Source organism: Rhinichthys klamathensis, unplaced genomic scaffold (genome assembly GCF_029890125.1).
Source record: "Rhinichthys klamathensis goyatoka isolate OS25496 unplaced genomic scaffold, OSU_Roscu_1.1 h1tg000287l_1, whole genome shotgun sequence".
Taxonomy (NCBI): domain Eukaryota; kingdom Metazoa; phylum Chordata; class Actinopteri; order Cypriniformes; family Leuciscidae; genus Rhinichthys; species Rhinichthys klamathensis.
Genome location: NW_026606806.1, coordinates 422,109 through 441,034, shown reverse-complemented (window position 1 = coordinate 441,034; position 18,926 = coordinate 422,109). Strand labels below are relative to the sequence as shown.

Below are 18,926 nucleotides of genomic sequence, written 5' to 3'. Positions count from 1 at the left end.
GCTGTCCTGTGCCGGTTCATTGTTTGATGTTGTGTGATTCTCTGTGAGTATCTCTGTTGAGCATAGTTATACCCTGTGAGTATTTGCCTACTGATTTGTCCTGAGAGAAAGTCATATTCTTTGTTTACCGTTTGTTCTAGTCTAGTTGTTCATCAGTCCTAGTCTAGTTTTGTCATTACGTTTGCTGTTCATGTTTTGCCCCCTCGTGGGTTTTGTTTTCTCCGTTTTCTGTTTATAATAAACTTCATGTCACTGCATCCTGTCTGCGCTTGGGTTCACCTTCCACCCTCATAACAAGGAGAAGGTAAAGTGAGTAAAGCAGAAGGTAAAGTGAGTAAAGGAGAAGGTAAAGTGAGTAAAGCAGAAGGAAAAGTGAGTAAAGCAGAAGGTAAAGTGAGTAAAGCAGAAGGTAAAGTGAGTAAAGCAGAAGGTAAAGTGAGTAAAGCAGAAGGTAAAGTGAGTAAAGCAGAAGGTAAAGTGAGTAAAGCAGAAGGTAAAGTGAGTAAAGCAGAAGGTAAAGTGAGTAAAGGAGAAGGTAAAGTGAGTAAAGGAGAAGGTAAAGTGATTAAAGCAGAAGGTAAAGTAAGTAAAGGAGAAGGTAAAGCAGAAGGTAAAGTGAGTAAAGGGGAAGGTAAAGTGAGTAAAGGGGAAGGTAAAGTGAGTAAAGGAGAAGGTAAAGTGATTAAAGCAGAAGGTAAAGTGAGTAAAGCAGAAGGTAAAGTGAGTAAAGGGGAAGGTAAAGTGAGTAAAGCGGAAGGTAAAGTGAGTAAAGGGGAAGGTAAAGTGAGTAAAGGAGAAGGTAAAGTGATTAAAGCAGAAGGTAAAGTGATTAAAGCAGAAGGTAAAGTGAGAAAAGGGGAAGGTAAAGTGATTAAAGCAGAAGGTAAAGTAAGTAAAGCAGAAGGTAAAGTGAGTAAAGGGGAAGGTAAAGTGAGTAAAGCGGAAGGTAAAGTGAGTAAAGCGGAAGGTAAAGTGAGTAAAGCAGAAGGTAAAGTGAGTAAAGCAGAAGGTAAAGTGAGTAAAGCAGAAGGTAAAGTGAGTAAAGCAGAAGGTAAAGTGAGTAAAGGAGAAGGTAAAGTGAGTAAAGCAGAAGGTAAAGTGAGTAAAGCAGAAGGTAAAGTAAGTAAAGCAGAAGGTAAAGTGAGTAAAGCGGAAGGTAACATCCCAAGAGTGTTTGAGACACCAGGATCTCAGCAGGAACTGAAGACAACATGAAAGAGAGGCGGTTTGGCGGCCTCAAAAAAAGGTGATCAAACACCAATGAGAAGCAGACGAGAACCGGGCATACATGTGTCAACTGCTCCCCATGAGGATCCCATCAGCTTCAAAGCCTTACACACACACACACACACAACTGGAACAGATAAACCCTTCACTAACCTGCTGATAACCAGTTCTGTGTAGCGTTTGAATCAGGGAACTGATCAGATGTATTGATTGAGCCACTTTGGTTGCATATATATTTATATATATATATATATTGTATATAAAATGGACTGCATTTATATAGCGCTTTCACAGACCCAATGGCCACCAAAGCGCTTTACATTTGCCTCATATTCACCCATTCACTCACCCATTCTTACACCGACGGCGGTGTCTGCCATACAAGGCGGCATCCAGCTCGTCGGGAGCAGCTGGGGTTAGGTGTCTTGCTCATGGACACCTCGACATTTGGTCAGGTGGAACCGGGGATTGAACCACCAACCTTCTGGTTCGCAGACAACCTACATGAACCACTGAGCCACTGCCGCCCCATATTATATTATATATATTGCAAATGTGTAGAGATAAGGAAAGAGTAGCCATCATTCTGATTCATAATACTGAATTGGTTCTAGAACATCAAAAGAAAAGGTGATGATGAACATTTAGGCCAGCCAGTCATGATGTTTGGGGGTCCTATATGACATATTGGTTTTACATGAAAAAAACGATGCGTGTGTGACTTTTTGGTAACACTTTACTTGAAGGGGTGTGCATAAGACTAACATGACACCTTCATAATCATGACATGACACATGTTATGAATATGAAGGAAGTTTTATGCATGTTTATGACAACTGTCATTAAGTGGCATTCGCTCAATTATGACATTTTTAATGCAAATATGACATTGTTTGAGATGTCTTTGTTATGACACCTTGACATAAACCAATACATCATAACCTGTCAGTGTCTTTGTCATGACAACTTGACATTACTAAGACAACACAACCTGTCATAAACATGACATAGCAGATTAATTATCAAACTTAAGAAACCACTTAGCTTTATTGGTTAACATTACATTAAACTGTCAGGTGGTTGGTTTTGACATTGGCTGTCATGAAGCCATTATAACTGTTTAATGACAAATTCAATGTGTACCACTGTAGTTGAGGTCACGAAAAATATTCATGACACAGTTATAATGGCCTTATGACAGCCAATGTCAAAACCAACCACATGACAGTTTAACTTAATTTAATGTCAAGTTGTCATGACAAAGACACTGACAGGTTATGATGTTATGGTTTATGTCAAGGTGTCATAACAAAGACATCTTAAACAATGTCATATTTGCATTCAAAATGTCATTATTGAGCGAAAGACACTTAATGACAGTTGTCATAAACATGCATAAACCCTACTTCATATTCATGACATATGTCATGTCATGGTTATGAAGGTGTCATGTCAGTCTTATGTACACCCCTTCAAGTAAAGTGTTACCGACTTTTTCAATATAGAGAGGAGGACAGAAAAAGGAGGGATGTTAGTATTTAAAGGGCCGGCGCTCATATTCACCCCCTCCTCCAGCAAGCAAAGAAAAGCCACTTGAATTCCTGGTCAAAGTGTCGTGGCCTTCAACAATAACAGAAGGACGGGTTGAAGATGTCTAAGACAGAAGAAGAGCTATTAGTGATGAACTAGTGTTCAGCAACTCCCAACATTGTTTTCTGAAACTTTGGTTAACCAGAATACCATTGGTTAATGCTGAGCTTGGTGGCAAATATGGTCAATATTGCACCACTTTACCACATTACAACAGTAATATCCATTATGATAATACATCCTTGTGTGAAAACTGAATTTCTGTTGTTTTTTTCTAAAGTTTAGATTTAAATGTAGTTTCTTACGGCAAATTTACACTGCAAATGAAGCACAAAGCCCTTCTGACTGTTTAATGCTGCACAGAAATGCAGTTTAATGCTGCAAATACACTTACAAAGCAACTTTATACAGTATGACATTATGTCTTTACACTGTAAAAAAGTATTGTTGGTTTAACTTAAAAAAGTAAGTAACTTGGTTGCCTTAAAATAATACAATGAAGGAGATTGATTTAATCAACAGAAACACAAAATATCATGTTATCTAAACCACATAAATTATCGTTTGTAGTTGATTATAGTTGATTTGACAAAAGAAAAAAAATTGTGATAAGTCATGATTTCCTTTTTTTACAGTGTACACAGAATGTTGAGAATGCAGAGATAAAGACGTGAATATCTCTCCTTGAGTTGAGACTTGAAAAAATGCTGTTTTTTAAAGAATAAAACATGTGATGTTACAAAAGCGTACACAGTGTTGATAAATGCTGCGATTTTCAATTTGAAGGATTTCAAATTGGTAAAATTGTTCTCAAATTAGCATAAAAGGGCAGCTAGCAGTGCATAGCGTGGTGAAAGGGAAGGAAAGCAGGGTGATTTGAGAGTCTTTGTTCGGGTCGGGTCGGGTCTCCTAACGAGCTGGGGTTTTAATGACCCGCTGAAGGTGCACTGGAGCATTCAGAGCCGTTACGGTCTCAGCCTGTGGGCTTTGTGTTCGAAGAGAGGAACGCTAGACATTCAGCCTAGACCCGACGCATTACTGATGCTGGGGAAATGATGAAAAAGCCATGGAAACTGCAGGAGTGGCGGTGGATAAGAGTTGCCCTGAGTCTCGTGGAGAAAACACTGCGTCTGTCGCTTGCTGGCTCGAGCAGCTTTACATTATACAAGAGCAGGCGGAATTGTGCAGTGAAGCCGGCGAGATCTTTAATGAACAATGACAGATACACACAGATCATAATGATGGAGACTGGGAGACGCGGCCCATTAGTGAACGCAACATCAACCGTATTGAGGAAAGCAAACAAGACATAAAGATGTGCTACACTGAAACATTAATGCAGAACCTTTATTTTTAAGAGCAGAAAGGAGAACTAAATGCATCCCATAGCTCAATATACAAGAAAATTATTATTAAAAATATTTAAACACTATTTATTGAAACCCTAACTCCAATAAAACTCATACATGCTTAAATGAGACCTAGTGTTCAGAAACTTCCAGAATAGTAACTTAGATGTAAACAATGTGAGTCACTCACAAGAAGCCATTTTTCCTAAACATAAAAAGAACTAAAAATAAGAGTTATCAATATTACTTGCACATGTGAAGGGGCTTTTACACAACACTGGGCCGTTTTATTCAAAAGTCAGAGATAATGTTTGAAATGGTCATGAAACGCTAAATTATGACTTTAAATATAACAAAGTACCTGTAAAATCACTGTAAGAAATGCATGACATGACCTCTTTAAGATCATTTTTTAGATAGAATAAAGTTTTCAAGTCCTAGGCAGCATGAATATTAGCTCAATACGCAAAAACACCCTGACTATTTATTTTTTGAAATATTTTTACACTAAATATTAGTCAGCTATAGTTGAGGCAGGATCTACAGGCAGCATCACTTTACTTGATAATAAACACGCAGGAGAATCACAACCAACTAAACATAAACGAGAACAACTCAAACTGAAGGCTATAAATACAGAGAAACTAAAGGGCGGAACAAGGAACAGGTGAGTCAAATCAATCAAACAATGAGTCGCTATGACAACAAATGAGAACATTCTAGAAACCATGGAAACAAACTACATGTCCATGAAAACAAAACAGAAACCAAACTGAACGTTACAATATTGCACAGTTTATTGAAATGAGCAGAAAATGGCTTGAATTTCAGTAACCCTAACCCTAACATACAGTATGAGCGCCTGCATCTGCAAACTATTCTGAAACTTTAAACATAGCAGAGGTAACGAGGATGAAGTAGAGCGAGATGGTTTAAATGGTCATGAAAAACTGAATTATGACTTTTATGGTGCTAAACATTGATAAACATGGAGCTCTAGAAACATAAAAAGTCCTTTTAAAAGAAAAAGTATTAAGAGAAAGAAGAATCAATCTGTCAAAGCAGCGGCAGAGTATGAAAGGAAGAGCATGTTCTCAGTTCAGCGTGAGTTTGTTATGCAGTTCCTTCAACAATGCCTATTGTTACGCAGCACGAGTGTGAGCAGGCAGATGATGTCACACACACACACGGATCCTCCGGCCTGATGCTCTACACACACACACACACACACGGATTGATGGAGTTAATGGAGGACAGTCCTGGACGAGCTCTACAAATAAACAATGACCAGAGTCAACAAAAGCCGTGAGTGACAGAGGCCTGCTGTAATCCTGTCAGCCTGTGAAGAAGCATGTGCTGTCGCTCAGTGGGGATCCAGACCCACACAATACAGCACAAAACACACTCGCTGCGACACAATACAGCACAAAACACACTCGCTGCGACACAATACAGCACAAAACACACTCGCTGCGACACAATACAGCACAAAACACACTCGCTGAGACACAATACAGCACAAGACACACTCGCTGCGACACAATACAGCACAAGACACACTCGCTGCGACACAATACAGCACAAGACACACTCGCTGCGACACAATACAGCACAAGACACACTCGCTGCGACACAATACAGCACAAGACACACTCGCTGCGACACAATACAGCACAAGACACACTCGCTGCGACACAATACAGCACAAAACACACTCGCTGCGACACAATACAGCACAAAACACACTCACTGAGACACAATACAGCACAAGACACCATGCAGGCTGACTCTGGGACAACACACTCACTGTGAGACATGCGCCACACACTGCTATACACACCGCTATACACACTGCTATACACACCGCTATACACACTGCTATACACACCGCTATACACACCGCTGCAGACTCTCACGTGCAAGACTTCATCCAGGAGTTTATGCTTCTCTGTGCAGTTTGACTAAAGACAGTCCTGTGCTTCCTTTCCCTTGTGAAAAAAGGTTAAAAAGATCAGCTAATTTACCCCAAAATACAATTCATTCATGCAGTTATTTGAATACACCTAATCTAAATTCTACATGTTTTACTTAATGCATCTAAAAAAGAAAAAGAAAAAAAAAGCCTCATCAAAATAATGTAAAATATGAAAATAACTTACTTTGCCTTACAGTAATTACGTTAGTTGCTAATCAGATACTTTTTATCCAAAGCAACTTTGGAAACACTAATGGCAGGAATAATGTCCCGGAGGAACCGTGGAACTTTATCTGAAAGTTAAAGCACAATCTTTGCGAGCCGTTTGAAACTTTTTCCATTAAACACTTTCACATATCTTCCGACCAACTCTTCCGATCAGTTCTGAAGTGAATCCTAATGGATATTTCTGTCCGTCTGTTGCCCCTGTTCCTCTAAGACTTGATTTGAAGAATTTCCTGTAAGACTTTATCATAATTAGCCCTTATCTGCACTCAGTCTCATCTCACACTGCATCTGTCGAGCTCTGAGAGTGTGTGTGAGTCTCCAGATCCGAGTCGATCGTCTGAGAGTGTGTGTGAGTCTCCAGATCCGAGTCGATCGTCTGAGAGTGTGTGTGAGTCTCCAGATCCGAGTCGATCGTCTGAGAGTGTGTGTGAGTCTCCAGATCCGAGTCGATCGTCTGAGAGTGTGTGTGAGTCTCCAGATCCGAGTCGATCGTCTGAGAGTGTGTGTGAGTCTCCAGATCCGAGTCGATCGTCTGAGAGTGTGTGTGAGTCTCCAGATCTGAGTCGATCGTCTGAGAGTATGTGTGAGTCTCCAGATCTGAGTCGATCGTCTGAGAGTGTGTGTGAGTCTCCAGATCCGAGTCGATCGTCTGAGAGTGTGTGTGAGTCTCCAGATCTGAGTCGATCGTCTGAGAGTGTGTGTGAGTCTCCAGATCCGAGTCGATCGTCTGAGAGTGTGTGTGAGTCTCCAGATCCGAGTCAATCGTCTGAGAGTGTGTGTGAGTCTCCAGATCCGAGTCGATCGTCTGAGAGTGTGTGTGAGTCTCCAGATCCGAGTCGATCGTCTGAGAGTGTGTGTGAGTCTCCAGATCCGAGTCAATCGTCTGAGAGTGTGTGTGAGTCTCCAGATCCGAGTCGATCGTCTGAGAGTGTGTGTGAGTCTCCAGATCTGAGTCGATCGTCTGAGAGTGTGTGTGAGTCTCCAGATCCGAGTCGATCGTCTGAGAGTGTGTGTGAGTCTCCAGATCTGAGTCGATCGTCTGAGAGTGTGTTTGAGTCTCCAGATCCGAGTCGATCGTCTGAGAGTGTGTGTGAGTCTCCAGATCCGAGTCAATCGTCTGAGAGTGTGTGTGAGTCTCCAGATCCGAGTCGATCGTCTGAGAGTGTGTGTGAGTCTCCAGATCCGAGTCGATCGTCTGAGAGTGTGTGTGAGTCTCCAGATCTGAGTCGATCGTCTGAGAGTGTGTGTGAGTCTCCAGATCCGAGTCGATCGTCTGAGAGTGTGTGTGAGTCTCCAGATCCGAGTCGATCATCTGAGAGTGTGTGTGAGTCTGAGATCCGAGTCGATCGTCTGAGAGTGTGTGTGAGTCTCCAGATCCGAGTCGATCGTCTGAGAGTGTGTGTGAGTCTCCAGATCCGAGTCGATCGTCTGAGAGTGTGTGTGAGTCTCCAGATCCGAGTCGATCGTCTGAGAGTGTGTGTGAGTCTCCAGATCCGAGTCGATCGTCTGAGAGTGTGTGTGAGTCTCCAGATCCGAGTCGATCGTCTGAGAGTATGTGTGAGTCTCCAGATCTGAGTCGATCGTCTGAGAGTGTGTGTGAGTCTCCAGATCCGAGTCGATCGTCTGAGAGTGTGTGTGAGTCTCCAGATCTGAGTCGATCGTCTGAGAGTGTGTGTGAGTCTCCAGATCCGAGTCGATCGTCTGAGAGTGTGTGTGAGTCTCCAGATCCGAGTCGATCGTCTGAGAGTGTGTGTGAGTCTCCAGATCCGAGTCGATCGTCTGAGAGTGTGTGTGAGTCTCCAGATCTGAGTCGATCGTCTGAGAGTGTGTGTGAGTCTCCAGATCCGAGTCGATCGTCTGAGAGTGTGTGTGAGTCTCCAGATCTGAGTCGATCGTCTGAGAGTGTGTTTGAGTCTCCAGATCCGAGTCGATCGTCTGAGAGTGTGTGTGAGTCTCCAGATCCGAGTCAATCGTCTGAGAGTGTGTGTGAGTCCCCAGATCCGAGTCAATCGTCTGAGAGTGTGTGTGAGTCTCCAGATCCGAGTCGATCGTCTGAGAGTGTGTGTGAGTCTCCAGATCCGAGTCGATCGTCTGAGAGTGTGTGTGAGTCTCCAGATCCGAGTCGATCGTCTGAGAGTGTGTGTGAGTCTCCAGATCCGAGTCAATCGTCTGAGAGTGTGTGTGAGTCTCCAGATCCGAGTCGATCGTCTGAGAGTGTGTGTGAGTCTCCAGATCCGAGTCGATCGTCTGAGAGTGTGTGTGAGTCTCCAGATCCGAGTCGATCATCTGAGAGTGTGTGTGAGTCTCCAGATCCGAGTCGATCGTCTGAGAGTGTGTGTGAGTCTCCAGATCCGAGTCGATCGTCTGAGAGTGTGTGTGAGTCTCCAGATCTGAGTCGATCGTCTGAGAGTGTGTGTGAGTCTCCAGATCCGAGTCGATCGTCTGAGAGTGTGTGTGAGTCTCCAGATCCGAGTCGATCGTCTGAGAGTGTGTGTGAGTCTCCAGATCCGAGTCGATCATCTGAGAGTGTGTGTGAGTCTGAGATCCGAGTCGATCGTCTGAGAGTGTGTGTGAGTCTCCAGATCCGAGTCGATCGTCTGAGAGTGTGTGTGAGTCTCCAGATCCGAGTCGATCGTCTGAGAGTGTGTGTGAGTCTCCAGATCTGAGTCGATCGTCTGAGAGTGTGTGTGAGTCTCCAGATCCGAGTCGATCGTCTGAGAGTGTGTGTGAGTCTCCAGATCCGAGTCGATCGTCTGAGAGTGTGTGTGAGTCTCCAGATCCGAGTCGATCATCTGAGAGTGTGTGTGAGTCTGAGATCCGAGTCGATCGTCTGAGAGTGTGTGTGAGTCTCCAGATCCGAGTCGATCGTCTGAGAGTGTGTGTGAGTCTCCAGATCTGAGTCGATCGTCTGAGAGTGTGTGTGAGTCTCCAGATCCGAGTCGATCGTCTGAGAGTGTGTGTGAGTCTCCAGATCCGAGTCAATCGTCTGAGAGTGTGTGTGAGTCCCCAGATCCGAGTCAATCGTCTGAGAGTGTGTGTGAGTCTGAGATCCGAGTCGATCGTCTGAGAGTGTGTGTGAGTCTCCAGATTCAGGAGGAATCACAGACTCTCAGTGGCAGATGTTCCCATTCATGATGCCTGTGTCGGTCCTGATGGATGATGCCCTCCATGTGGCCATCACAGGGTTAAAGGGATAGTTCACCCAAAAATGAAAATTAACCCATGAGTTACTCTCCCTCAAGCCATCCTGTATATGACATTCTTCTTTCAGACGAATACTAAGTTATATTAAAAAATGTCCTGGCTCTTCCAAGCTTTATAATGGCAGTGGATGGCTTTATATTTTTTGAAAGTCCATCAAAGTGCATCCATCCATCATAAAAGTGCATCCATCCATCATAAAAGTGCATCCATCCATCATAAAAGTGCATCTATCCATCATAAAAGTGCATCCATCCATCATAAAAGTGCATCTATCCATGAAAAAAGTGCACCTGTCCATCATAAAAGTGCATCTGTCCATCATAAAAGTGCATCTATCCATCATAAAAGTGCATCCATCCATCATAAAAGTGCATCCATCCATCATAAAAGTGCATCTATCCATCATAAAAGTGCATCTATCCATCATTAAAGTGCATCTGTCCATCATAAAAGTGCATCTATCCATGAAAAAAGTGCACCTGTCCATCATAAAAGTGCATCTGTCCATCATAAAAGTGCATCTATCCATCATAAAAGTGCATCCATCCATCATAAAAGTGCATCCATCCATCATAAAAGTGCATCTATCCATGAAAAAAGTGCATCTGTCCATCATAAAAGTGCATCTATCCATCATAAAAGTGCATCTATCCATCATAAAAGTGCATCTATCCATCATAAAAGTGCATTTGTCCATCATAAAAGTGCATCTATCCATCATAAAAGTGCATTTGTCCATCATAAAAGTGCATCTATCCATCATAAAAGTGCATCTGTCCATCATAAAAGTGCATCTATCCATCATAAAAGTGCATCTGTCCATCATAAAAGTGCATCTATCCATCATAAAAGTGCATCTATCCATCATAAAAGTGCATTTGTCCATCATAAAAGTGCATCTATCCATCATAAAAGTGCATCTATCCATCATAAAAGTGCCTCTGTCCATCATAAAAGTGCATCTGTCCATGAAAAAAGTGCATCTATCCACGAAAAAAATGCATCTGTCCATCATAAAAGTGCATATATCCATCATAAAAGTGCATCTGTCCATCATAAAAGTGCATCTGTCCATGACAAAAGTGCATCTATCCATGACAAAAGTGCATCTGTCCATCATAAAAGTGCATCTATCCATCATAAAAGTGCATCTGTCCATCATAAAAGTGCATCTATCCATGAAAAAAGTGCACCTGTCCATCATAAAAGTGCATCTATCCATCATAAAAGTGCATCTGTCCATCATAAAAGTGCATCTATCCATGAAAAAAGTGCACCTGTCCATCATAAAAGTGCATCTATCCATCATAAAAGTGCATCTGTCCATCATAAAAGTGCACCTGTCCATCATAAAAGTGCATCTATCCATCATAAAAGTGCATCTATCCATGACAAAAGTGCATCTGTCCATCATAAAAGTGCATCTATCCATCATAAAAGTGCACCTGTCCATCATAAAAGTGCATCTATCCATCATAAAAGTGCATCTATCCATCATAAAAGTGCATCTATCCATGACAAAAGTGCATCTGGCCATCATAAAAGTGCATCTATCCATCATAAAAGTGCATCTGTCCATCATAAAAGTGCATCTATCCGTGAAAAAAGTGCACCTGTCCATCATAAAAGTGCATCTATCCATCATAAAAGTGCATCTGTCCATCATAAAAGTGCATCTATCCATGAAAAAAGTGCACCTGTCCATCATAAAAGTGCATCTATCCATCATAAAAGTGCATCTGTCCATGAAAAAAGTGCATCTGTCCATCAAAAAGGGGAACTATCCATGAAAAAAGTGCATCTATCCATGAAAAAAGTGCATCTATCTATCATAAAAATGCATCTATCCATGAAAAAAGTGCATCTGTCCATCATAAAAGTGCATCTGTCCATCATAAAAGTGCATCTGTCCATGATAAAAGTGCATCTATCCATCATAAAAGTGCATCTATCCATCATAAAAGTGCATCTGTCCATCATAAAAGTGCATCTGTCCATCATAAAAGTGCATCTATCCATCATAAAAGTGCATCTGTCCATCATAAAAGTGCATCTGTCCATGATAAAAGTGCATCTGTCCATCATAAAAGTGCATATATCCATGAAAAAGTGCATCATAAAAATGCATCTATCCATCATAAAAGTGCATCTGTCCATCATAAAAGTGCATCTGTCCATCATAAAAGTGCATCTATCCATGGAAAAAGTGCATCTGTCCATCATAAAAGTGCATCTATCCATCATAAAAGTGCATCTGTCCATGATAAAAGTGCATATATCCATGAAAAAGTGCATCTATCCATCATAAAAATGCATCTATCCATCATAAAAGTGCATCTGTCCATCATAAAAGTGCATCTGTCCATCATAAAAGTGCATCTATCCATGGAAAAAGTGCACCTGTCCATCATAAAAGTGCATCTATCCATCATAAAAGTGCATCTGTCCATCATAAAAGTGCACCTGTCCATCATAAAAGTGCATCTATCCATCATAAAAGTGCATCTATCCATGACAAAAGTGCATCTGTCCATCATAAAAGTGCATCTATCCATCATAAAAGTGCACCTGTCCATCATAAAAGTGCATCTATCCATCATAAAAGTGCATCTATCCATCATAAAAGTGCATCTATCCATGACAAAAGTGCATCTGGCCATCATAAAAGTGCATCTATCCATCATAAAAGTGCATCTGTCCATCATAAAAGTGCATCTATCCGTGAAAAAAGTGCACCTGTCCATCATAAAAGTGCATCTATCCATCATAAAAGTGCATCTGTCCATCATAAAAGTGCATCTATCCATGAAAAAAGTGCACCTGTCCATCATAAAAGTGCATCTATCCATCATAAAAGTGCATCTGTCCATGAAAAAAGTGCATCTGTCCATCAAAAAGGGGAACTATCCATGAAAAAAGTGCATCTATCCATGAAAAAAGTGCATCTATCTATCATAAAAATGCATCTATCCATGAAAAAAGTGCATCTGTCCATCATAAAAGTGCATCTGTCCATCATAAAAGTGCATCTGTCCATGATAAAAGTGCATCTATCCATCATAAAAGTGCATCTATCCATCATAAAAGTGCATCTGTCCATCATAAAAGTGCATCTGTCCATCATAAAAGTGCATCTATCCATCATAAAAGTGCATCTGTCCATCATAAAAGTGCATCTGTCCATGATAAAAGTGCATCTGTCCATCATAAAAGTGCATATATCCATGAAAAAGTGCATCATAAAAATGCATCTATCCATCATAAAAGTGCATCTGTCCATCATAAAAGTGCATCTGTCCATCATAAAAGTGCATCTATCCATGGAAAAAGTGCATCTGTCCATCATAAAAGTGCATCTATCCATCATAAAAGTGCATCTGTCCATGATAAAAGTGCATATATCCATGAAAAAGTGCATCTATCCATCATAAAAATGCATCTATCCATCATAAAAGTGCATCTGTCCATCATAAAAGTGCATCTGTCCATCATAAAAGTGCATCTATCCATGGAAAAAGTGCATCTGTCCATCATAAAAGTGCATCTGTCCATCATAAAAGTGCATCTATCCATCATAAAAGTGCATCTGTCCATCATAAAAGTGCATCTGTCCATCATAAAAGTGCATCTGTCCATCATATGAGTGCATCTATCCATGAAAAAAGTGCATCTATCCATCATAAAAGTGCATCTATCCATCATAAAAGTGCATCTATCCATCATAAAAGTGCATCTGTCCATCATAAAAGTGCATCTGTCCATCATAAAAGTGCATCTATCCATGAAAAAAGTGCATCTATCCATCATAAAAATGCATCTATCCATCATAAAAGTGCATCTATCCATCATAAAAGTGCATCTATCCATCATAAAAGTGCATCTGTCCATCATAAAAGTGCATCTGTCCATCATAAAAGTGCATATATCCATGAAAAAGTGCATCTATCCATCATAAAAATGCATCTATCCATCATAAAAGTGCATCTGTCCATCATAAAAGTGCATCTATCCATCATAAAAGTGCATCTGTCCATCATAAAAGTGCATCTATCCATGAAAAAAGTGCATCTATCCATCATAAAAGTGCATCTGTCCATCATTAAAGTGCATCTATCCATCATAAAAGTGCATCTATCCATGAAAAAAGTGCACCTGTCCATCATAAAAATGCATCTATCCATCATAAAAGTGCATCCATCCATCATAAAAGTGCATCTGTCCATCATAAAAGTGCATCTATCCATGAAAAAAGTGATATTTTAAACTAATTAATATGAAATATTATGACAAAGTAAATGTTCCTTTCTAGAATCGAAGTTTTCATTTTAACTGTCTTTCATTCATATTAATATTTTTAATGATCCTGCATCTCTCCTTGCAGAAACCTGTGTGTTTCTGACCGAATACACCCTTCCCGAGAGGCCCTAAAGTAACGAGTCGAGCTTATTCATGCTCAAAATATGGCGCGTATGTGCTGGAGCGTGTGAATGACTCATTACACTTCCACTGGCAGAGGTGTTGGGAACGGACACTCCCTTGGACTCGACCTCGTCGTACGAGACTAAACACAACATTAGCAATGCAGAGCTTGGGTCTTCCTCGAGGAGCGTCCCTCACTTCACACTGGACAGATGTTATAAACTTATATTCAGTTATGCAACTGCAACATTTGGCTAGTTGGGCTTTCATTGCATTAAACAGCATGAGCAGATTACTTCTGACACAGAAGCTCAAACTGTGAAGCAGAAGGCTAGCGACGGGGAAAAGAGATGTTTTAGAGAAAAGCACAACTATATGCATTCAAAGTCTTCATCGGACATCAAGAGCTTTTTAGGGATGAAAATTCACTGTTCTGTAATCGAACTACACTGATCACGGTTCATCTCAAACCTGCCGAGATCTGCTTATGGTCCTCCGTGAATAACCCAGGGTTGATCCTGACAGCGTCTGTCTGCCATTGTTTTCTGGAAAACGGGAGTTTTTGAGGCGACATGCGTTTCCTGCCTGTTCACTCTCGGCTCAAAAGCTTGTTTTCTTTCGGTCTGTCCAGAGAAGACAGGGTGTCACCAGATATGTTTCAATAGCAGGACTGTGAAGAAGACATCGCCCGCTGCCCCGTCTTTACAACTTAAGGGCTCGCACACACACACAATGTTGAATGCTGGATGATTCTTGTCTGGTTTCTTCTCCCGGCTCCTGCATTCCTGTGTGGCAGGGCCTTCAGAATAATGCCTGAGGGTCAAAGGTCATTTCCTGTGCATTAATAATTGAGGAATTTGACATAAACAAGGAAGGATGGAAGGATTGACCGGAAAACACGAGGATCAAATGTAAAACACTCTCATCATTTTGACCGAATGCAATCGCTAAGCCAAAGTTTCAAATCTTTTTGACCAAGTATTAGTCAAGCGTGTGACTTTCCCTCTCAGCCACAACATTCCCAACATTTCCCAAAACCACTGCACTGGGTTTTCAAGTAGGACATTCGACAATGATTGAAGAGTTTGCAAATGTTCAATCTGTGGTGGTGAATATTTCAGCTTCGAAAGTAAGCAGAAAAAAAACTAAATAAGGGTTTTATAATCGCAGATCATCAGAAGATAAACGATCCAAGAAACTGTCAATCCCAGCGAACGTTCTGGCAAAGTTATGAACAAACATTCTTCCAGGAACAGCAATAGAACGTTTGTTAAACGTGATCTGGTCTTTAATGTTCTCAAAACAAAAACATTATTTAAACATCGGTCAGGGAACTTTTTCTGAAACATTTTAGCTGGAAATTTTGAAATTACTTTTGAATGTTCTCTGGACGTTCCCATAATGTTTGCAGAATGATCAAATGAAATGTTTCCATCAACATTCGCATAACAAAGAAAAAACATTTTAACAACATTTAAAAAACTGGATGTTTTAAAAGTTCTGAGAACATTGTAAAATACTGTCTTTATAACTTAATAGGAACGTTCACAAAAAGTTTTTGTTGGCTGAGTTACTGCTTTGACAGAATTCATGGGAATTATAAATCCAATAAAAACTAATAAAAAAATTTGGTAACGCTTCCTTTTACAGTACAGTACTTACGTGTACTTACCTAGAAAGTACTGGCTAATATAAGGTAAGTACATGGGTTAGGGGTAGGTTTAGGGTCAGTACCTAGTTATTACCCATTAATTGTAATTACTATAATAAGTACACAGTATGTACATGGGTAACAGGACTGTTAAAGGAAGCGTTACCAAAAAAAATGTAGGTCTAATAAAGACTGAAAGAAACTGCATGAAGATGCTAAAGCAAAACATTTACAAAGCAGCAAAACTTCCAAAAAAACCTACATTAGTGAAACTGAAACTGCTTTGTACAAACGGTCAGATGTTCTGTCTGATCATAATCACGATCATCAGGTTTCACACAAATTGCTTCGATTAGAACAAATATATATATATATTAATGTATTTAGTTTAGCCGAACTGTTGGTCAGTAAGTTGATTAAAAGACCAACAACTTTGTAAAAGTTGAAGTTTCATTCAGAGTTTCTTGTCTTTAAAACGTTTTTGAAAGTTGAAAGTTTTAATGATTATAAATAAACATGCTTCATAAAGGCATATGGGATTCGTCAATTAAACCACGTCTCTCTCGATTTAGTCTGGATCACTTCAATCGTTGTCCATTATGATCAGCTCAATATTTTCAGTGTAAAGTCAGAATATCTTCTGAAAGTGCCAGATGGCTTTGAGAACATGAAAGGCATGTGGGCATCGCATGCGTCCGGCTGTACACTCCTACATATGTCCGGCAGATATAAGCATACGCTCAACTGAAAGCACGTGAGAGCTGGATCTCTCCACAGATGTTCCAGACTCACAGCGCTCCTCAAACCCAATAACACGACATCAAACGCGTCCAGTCCGAGCAGATCTACCGACACACACGGCTGTAATGGCTGACACGTGTTCAGGTGGAGAGCTATTCAGATCCAAAACCTTGAAAACTTTCAAAGAAATGTAGAATTCTGAAAAGAACTTGAATGTGAACTGAAGAACCAGAACCAGAATTCGTCCTAAACACTAAAAAACATGGTGGCCTTAACATGTGCTTCGCTCCTGATCTCCCAGAAGAATGACACTGATTTTAAACATGATTTCCAGCGACGTCTGCCACCTCTGTTTCTCCTGTTCTCATACTCGGGGAGTGTAAATGGGTTGCAGATGTTTCTTCAGATAGAAAGGTAGAAAACACGAGACGCCTCTCGATCTGCTGGACGGGTTTCACCTCAAGGCAACTTTTGCAGGAAACACACACTTATACTGTGCGAGGGAGAAACTGGCGAAACAACTAGTAAATAAAGGTTCAGAAGGTTAACGGGCAACTTTTGCACGGTCACATTATCTGTGTAAGAGCAAGAGTAGCCTAATGTCTTCCGTGTGTGTGTGTGTGTGTGTGTGTGTGTCATTTACTGGAGGAATCCGAGCACATGTTCACAAACACACACTTCAAAGCTCCTCCAATCCAGATGTCAGCTCCACTTTCTTTGACACTGATAGAACATGAAAGAATTTGGCTTTAAGTTTCCTTTGGTATAAACAACATTAACATTAGGCCAGAAGGACATTTGATAACTTGTTTATTTTTTTGCCAAAGCAAAACATCATGAAAAAGAGACTTGAGGATTCTGACACCCACAACAAATGGCAACGACAAATAACAAATGTTTCCAACACCTTCTTTAACTCTTTCATATTCTGTTCATTAACATGATATTTCCTGCAGGCTTACAGTGATCTCTAATATTTGACATGTCAGTTCAGGTATAAATACAGAATGCATCGCTTTTATTTACTATTTGCTGGTTTATTTACTAAAATTATTGCTTCATTGTTAACTTCATTACAACTCTACACTATAGAGAAAAGCTTGCCACGTATTGTGTCGATTGTAAGTAATGATCAGAATTAAGAGTTAATAATAAAGCAAAACTTGTTTTCTTAATAGTGCCAATTAATTCAAATTAAAGTAAATTATGTATAAGATCCCCAGAACAGATCGCCGTAATAGTGACTTTAAATTACTATTATCCTACGATGCAGCACAATATAGTCACACAGCGTGTTATTATACAGCCTAATGCTTGTTTATGAATGATTAATGAAAGTTATTATAAAGTGTTACGCTAACAGCGGTCCTGACAGGATATGACCGAATCAGCAGATCCGAAAGAGTCTAAACTCTCATTCACACGCATTTTCAGATCATACTTCTATCAAAAACATATTTATTAAGATGTTACTTTGACTGGTATATGAAATCTGAAGCTTAATACAATCCAATCGCCCATATACCAGCATGCATAATTCATAAGCAGTTGTGGGAATATAACGGTACAGTCGAGCATACACAAAGATCGTTATGGACTCAAACAATGATTTGAAATTCATTACCAAATCATAATAGCAAGCACAATTCAATAACTCCGATCCAGCATTAAACGCGTGCTTGAATAACGGTTCAGAATCAACAAGTCCGAACTCGCGATTATGCTGTGAAAATGACGTTATTACTTCATTATTTTTAGCGTCTGCGCTTTTAACACGCATCGACAGTAAAAACGATGTTTTCAACTGGTAAAACTGGCAGATTATTGACATTAAACAACTAGATGCATAACGGGCGAAGTAAAAGCGGACTTACCCTGAGTATAAACGAAGGCGCAGAAGTTGCCGGAGAGAAGCAAAATGATTATCTCAAAACACACAAACATCTTATTGAAATCCTAAAGTGCATGGTGGAGTCGAACGCAGAGGAGACGCGAGCTCCATGAGAGAGTGTGTGTCCGCGGCGGGTCCGCACGCACAGGCCGCACCGGAGACGCGCTGGAGACGCGCTGGAGACGCGACGCTGGAGATCTGAGCATGTGCGGGGGACTGAGGGCTGGAGGAGGGCTGGGTTAACGGAGGAGCCATGAGAATCACCGCTCTTATACCGTTATGTGCCCGAGGGGTGGGGTGTGTGTGTGTGTGTGTGTGTGTGAGAGAGAGAGAGAGAGAGAGAGAGAGAGAGAGAGAGAGAGAGAGAGAGAGAGAGAGAGAGAGAGAGAGAGAGAGAGAGAGCGTGTGTGTGTGTGTGTGTGTGAGTGAGCGAGTGAGAGAGAGAGAGGGGGACGGACACAAAGATCTAAACTTCACAACGAGAGACATTTATGTGTTTGCATTTCATTAACTCTAACTAACTTACGCTGATAACTGAGTTCAGAAAACAACTTCAGTTAGAAAGAAAATGAAAATATCATATTGACAAAACTAAAATATAGATATATATATATATATATATATATATATATATATATATATATATATATA

At 40.6% G+C, this 18,926-nt stretch overlaps 1 protein-coding gene across 1 annotated transcript in view; it reads right to left on the bottom strand.

Annotated features, from left to right (window-relative positions):
• Window positions 1–18,531, bottom strand: part of reck (reversion-inducing-cysteine-rich protein with kazal motifs) — an 87,699-nt gene extending 69,168 nt beyond the window's left edge. The window contains exon 1 of the mRNA XM_056269652.1: window positions 18,259–18,531. Within this exon, the coding sequence (XP_056125627.1) occupies window positions 18,259–18,328 (70 nt within the window). The 5' untranslated portion in view covers window positions 18,329–18,531. The remainder of the gene's footprint in view (window positions 1–18,258) is intronic.
• Between the last annotated feature and the right edge of the window lie 395 nt (window positions 18,532–18,926).